A 2,802-nucleotide genomic window follows, 5' to 3' on the forward strand; every position below is an offset into this window, starting at 1 on the left:
GAAAATAATTCTGCCTGAGATTGGTGGAATTTGCAGAATTCAAAAATGGGGCCTTTAGTGAAAGTTGAGAAAGTGAGAGAAAACAGCAGGACAGAAGGAAATGCGCCTCCTTTCTACAGCCTTCTCTACTTGTGTTTCAGTTCAGCCATTTCTAAGTGAGAAGTTCTCCAACCGCACCTTTGAACGTCTGTCTCCCTGTTTTAGGTACACTCAGCTTCACAAGACGACCCAAGTTTGAAGCATTGTTTGCGTGTATGGGTGTATCTTTGTATCTTGGAATCTCTGGCTCCATCTCTGACTTTAATGTCTGCTGTCTTTCTCTCTCTTCCTGTCTGTTGGATACTTTATATGGCTCTCTGTGGCAGAGTCTCCGAAACTGAATTAGGTAGGATTCTACTTGCTAGGACCCATTCCTAAGAGAGTATGGAAGCTAAAATTTTCCACACTAAAGACTCCACTGTCTGCCAATACATTAGACTGACTGTGTGCTCCTTCTGAGTGTTGAGGGGAGGATTCAAAGTCCTCTTGTAATGGCAAAGATGGGACAATAGAAGCATGGAAGTGCGTGAAGTCCGTGGTATATCCTCTGAGCAAATCTAAATAGCTTTGGATTGAGTAGTAGGCCTAAATTAGGGTTAGAGCTAAACCAATGTACTCATTCTAATAGCATAACTGTAGCAAAACTGAGTACACATGAGATTCACTGAAGGTTCTGGCCTCTTTCATTTCAGTTTAATGATAGACATAATCTTAAATGACTCTTTAATAAGCATCAAGATACCACAAATTGTACATCTAATCATCTGTTTTGTCTTTCTGGGATGCGATAACATGTCTCCTTGTTCTCTAGGAAACGAAAATATTTTCTTGAGCCCAAACTCACTGCCATCGAGTTGATTCCAACTCGTAACAACCCTCCAGGACAGAATAGAACTGCCCCATAGGGCTCTAATCTTTACAGAAGCAGACTGCCACATCTTTCTCCCACGAAGCAGCTGGTGGGTTCAAATCACTGGCCTTTCAGTTAGCGGCTGAGCTCTTCAACCACTGCACCACCAGGGCTCATTTGCTTGAGCAAAGACTATTAAAAATATATATTAGCATAATTTCACTACAAAAATTTATTAACCAAGGTGCTGTCTTCCCATTGTGTCTTCAGGAAATAATGGACCTAACCAATGTGCATAAGGAGCCCTGGTGGTGCAATAGTTAAGCCCTCGACTGCTAAGTAAAAGGTCAGTGGTTCCAATCGGCCAAAGGTTCCATGGGAGAAAAGACCTAGCAATCTGTTCCTGTAAAGATTACAGCCTAAGAAACCCTATGGGGCAGTCTACTCTGTCATATAGGGTCGCTATAAATCAGAATCGACTCAATGAGATACTACAACAACAACAACCAATGTGCTATTGGAATTAAGAAACAAACTTCATTCACTTACATGGTTATCCAAAAAGAACTTAATGCTTCATGCCATGTTACTGCTCGCATCACTGGGCATGCAGAGGTGAACACCATGGTCGAGCCCTTGACCAACTCACAATCTAGCAGAACAGAACAAAGATAAACAATGTGATATTGCCCAGTATGTGTAAGGCTGCTGGAACACATAGGAGGGCATAACGATTCTGCCTGCTAGAGTTCAGGGAAGGATTTCTAAGAAAAGGTGATGTTTGAGCCAGGACTTAAAATGATAGACCCTTGAATTTTACTTGCTTGCCTCTTGCTCAGTGAAAATACCCCACATCTGCTGGGAAACGGCCTGAAGAAGTGGCTGTTTATGGCACTTCCTATCGCTGTTGAAGGAGCCCTGGTGGTGCAGTGGTTAAAACACTTGGCTGCTAACCAAAAGGTCAGTAGTTCAAACCCACCAGCCACTCCGTGGGAGAAAGGTGTGGCAGTCTGCTTCCATAAAGCAGACTGGAACCTTAGAAACCCTAGGAGGCAGTTCTACTTGTCCTATAGGGTCACTATGAGTTGGAATCGACTCAGTGGCAGTGGGTTTGGTTTTTGATTTGTTGTTGGGTGCCGCTGAGTCAGTTTCAACTCATAATGACCCCATGTGCCAAAGCAGAACTTCCACATGGTTTTTTCTAAACTGTAATCTTTACATGAGCAAATCATCAAGTCTTTCCCCCGCAGAGCTGCTGGGTGGGATCAAACTGCCAACCTTTCGGTTTGCAGCTGAGCGTTTAACCATTGTGGCACCAGGGCTCCTTATGGTGCCTCCTAGGAGGATATAAACAGTTCATTATGCATGTGGCAAATAACTGAGAATCAGAAGGGATCTAGACAAAAAACAAGTTGAGTACAGTCTTTGGTGTTTGGACATGAGACTATTTTGTGAAAATTTTCAACAGAAGCTTGCAAATCAGGACATATAACCTCCAAATTGTTTCATATCCCATTTTTCACCAGCACTTTCTACCCCCTTCTGAGATGCTTATCATCTTCTGTGTCCACATTTTGACTCCTTACAACCATGCTTTTTCAGCTTTCACAACAGAGAACATTGAAACATATGACAAAATGGTTTTTTTTGGTGGGGACAAAATTATCAAGATCAAGTTTAACCATACCTCTGCCTGAAAGGAAGAGATAATAGTGCTAACTTCTCTCCCCTACCACATACGCTTCCTGCTCTGGCAGTGCCTGTGCATACAGTTTTTGCCTACCCTCCACCGCGTGCTTCCTCTTCTTTGACAACCAAGGCTTCTTTTCTGTTTTCCCAGGGATCAGTTACAAGCCTCCTTATGCTGCCTGGGTGGTACAAACTGTTAAGCACTTGGCTACTAACCAAAAGTT

At 43.0% G+C, this 2,802-nt stretch overlaps 1 protein-coding gene across 1 annotated transcript in view; it reads right to left on the bottom strand.

Annotated features, from left to right (window-relative positions):
- The window catches only part of MS4A2 (membrane spanning 4-domains A2), a 15,012-nt gene extending 13,497 nt beyond the window's left edge, over positions 1–1,515 (bottom strand). Inside the window, exon 1 of the mRNA XM_023743202.1 lies at positions 1,480–1,515. Coding sequence (XP_023598970.1) covers positions 1,480–1,515 — 36 coding nt within the window. The remainder of the gene's footprint in view (positions 1–1,479) is intronic.
- Positions 1,516–2,802: the final 1,287 nt, after the last annotated feature.

The sequence above is a fragment of the Trichechus manatus genome, unplaced genomic scaffold (assembly GCF_000243295.1).
Source record: "Trichechus manatus latirostris isolate Lorelei unplaced genomic scaffold, TriManLat1.0 scaffold00240, whole genome shotgun sequence".
Taxonomy (NCBI): domain Eukaryota; kingdom Metazoa; phylum Chordata; class Mammalia; order Sirenia; family Trichechidae; genus Trichechus; species Trichechus manatus.